The sequence below is a fragment of the Melampsora larici-populina genome (assembly GCF_000204055.1).
Source record: "Melampsora larici-populina 98AG31 unplaced genomic scaffold MELLAscaffold_47, whole genome shotgun sequence".
Classification (NCBI taxonomy): domain Eukaryota; kingdom Fungi; phylum Basidiomycota; class Pucciniomycetes; order Pucciniales; family Melampsoraceae; genus Melampsora; species Melampsora laricis-populina.
Window position 1 is genome coordinate 227,196 of NW_006768811.1, and position 1,892 is coordinate 229,087.

At 49.8% G+C, this 1,892-nt stretch overlaps 1 protein-coding gene across 1 annotated transcript; it reads left to right on the top strand.

The window, feature by feature from the left end:
- Positions 1-43: 43 nt before the first annotated feature.
- On the top strand, positions 44-1,784 carry MELLADRAFT_91913 (uncharacterized protein; the record flags this gene model as incomplete). Its single annotated transcript, XM_007414933.1, has 4 exons — positions 44-99; positions 152-1,118; positions 1,177-1,550; positions 1,598-1,784. The coding sequence occupies 4 exons, from the start codon at positions 44-46 to the stop codon at positions 1,782-1,784; spliced, it is 1,584 nt and encodes a 527-aa protein (XP_007414995.1).
- Between the last annotated feature and the right edge of the window lie 108 nt (positions 1,785-1,892).

Here is a 1,892-nt window from a genome sequence, read left to right on the forward strand (position 1 = left end):
AAAAATCGACGAAGACACCGTCGTCAAACCTCATCCGTCAAACATGAAGAAGAGGCTCGAGGAGGCAACTCCCTCTCGCTCTACGAGTCTCAGCAACTCGTGAACCTGAAGCTAGCGGGTCAAACATCAAATTGTCAACCGCTCAGCCAAGCAGCAACCTGGCTGATCGAATTGCCCCGATTCCGGCGACCAACGTCGCCGAAAAACAACCGACCCGACCCATTTTCAAAGAGCAGAAAAGGAAAAGACATGAGTCTCCTCCCTCCACGTCTTCTTCGTCCAATTCTTCGTCGGATGGAGACTTCAATCCTCCGCCAGCACCAGCTGACTCTGAGGCACCAGCCTTCTCTGGGTCCGAGGGGGAAGACGATGATGAGATACCATTTCTGGCTCACAACGAACATCTCTCCCCTGAGGCTTTTACCCCCCTTTCTTCGAAAATTCAAAAAATCGCTATCAGATACAAATCAAATATTAAAAAGTACATCTCTCTGTTCAATTCCTGCGGTAACCGGCCGGCCAATTGGCACAACAACCTCACCAAAGACCTACTGGAATATAATTTCGTTGACCTACGAAAATTATACGGAGAGGTCTCGTCCAACGGGCCGTCGGAATCATTTCTCAAAGTCAATGACGTCGGGAAGCTCAAAAGCATCGACGGTGCTCCTCCCAAAGAGATCACAAACAGTGACCACTGGAAGGATCTCATGGCCGTGGCACGCCATGCTTACATCGCGGCATTCCCCCCCGCTGCAGTATCTATCAAAAAGTACTTTGACTACATCTTTGGTCTCCCTGGCCTTTTTCAAGCAAAGGTCAATTGGGAAGACGTCCGTGACTTCGACGTCGAAATGCGCAAGGAGTTCTCCTCTCGGCCATGGCTGGTATGGGGTGACTATACCCATGAAAGCCTCAGGGGCATCAACAATCGGGTGCTCTACAGCGCAGCCAGCAGACTTTCACGAACCGCCCGAGCAGCTATACCAACACCTCTACCACCACGGGCCGAAACTCAATCAACTCCTTATACGACCAAAGCACCTCGCCCAGCTCAACCAAAAAAGCCCAGAGGTCGCCGCAACAAACCCAACTACACCGTCAAACCAGCTAAGGGCGTATCTATTGCTGATCAAATTTGTAATAATTGGAATCTCGGTGTTTGTCCCCACGCAGACGATGAGTGCGACAGAATACACAATCTGTGCAACAAAGTTGGATGCGATGGCACTCATCAAGGAGGCGTCGCTCACAAATGAGCCTAACAGTCGTCGATTTCTTCGAGGACTAGAAATCGACGCGTTATCTGAGGGCTACTCAGCCTCAGTCGAATCCTCTCTCCACGCGGAGCCTCTTCCCGCAGCTCCTCCCATAGAATCTGATCCGTTAGCCGCTTACGCTATCAAACGAAGACCCGACATTTTCAAAATCACCTGTCCAATAAACATCAAAAATTTCTCCCTTCTACTCAAAAATCACCCCAACAGACCTTTCGTCGACTCAATTGTGCTCGGGTTGTCGGAGGGTTTCTGGCCTCTCTCAGCCAAACCGTCAGATGACATTACCTATCACGAAAACCATGTGTCTGGGCCTGAAGCGGAAAAAACCCTGCAACAGGCCAGGGACAAAGAGCTCAAAGCAGGAAGATATTCCCCCCCATTCTACACTCTCTTGCCGGGCATGAAGGTTTCGCCTCTCTGCCTGGCAACCAACCCAAACTCGGGCAAAGTACGGACATGTACAAATATGTCATTTGGCCGACCATCTCCCAACGACCTGATTAACAAAGAGAAAATCAAAATAGACCTAGACTCTATCGCTTCCTTCATTCCCCATTTACTCATTCACCACCGTTCAAATCATCGAGTGCTAATATGGAAGTCTGATGTGGA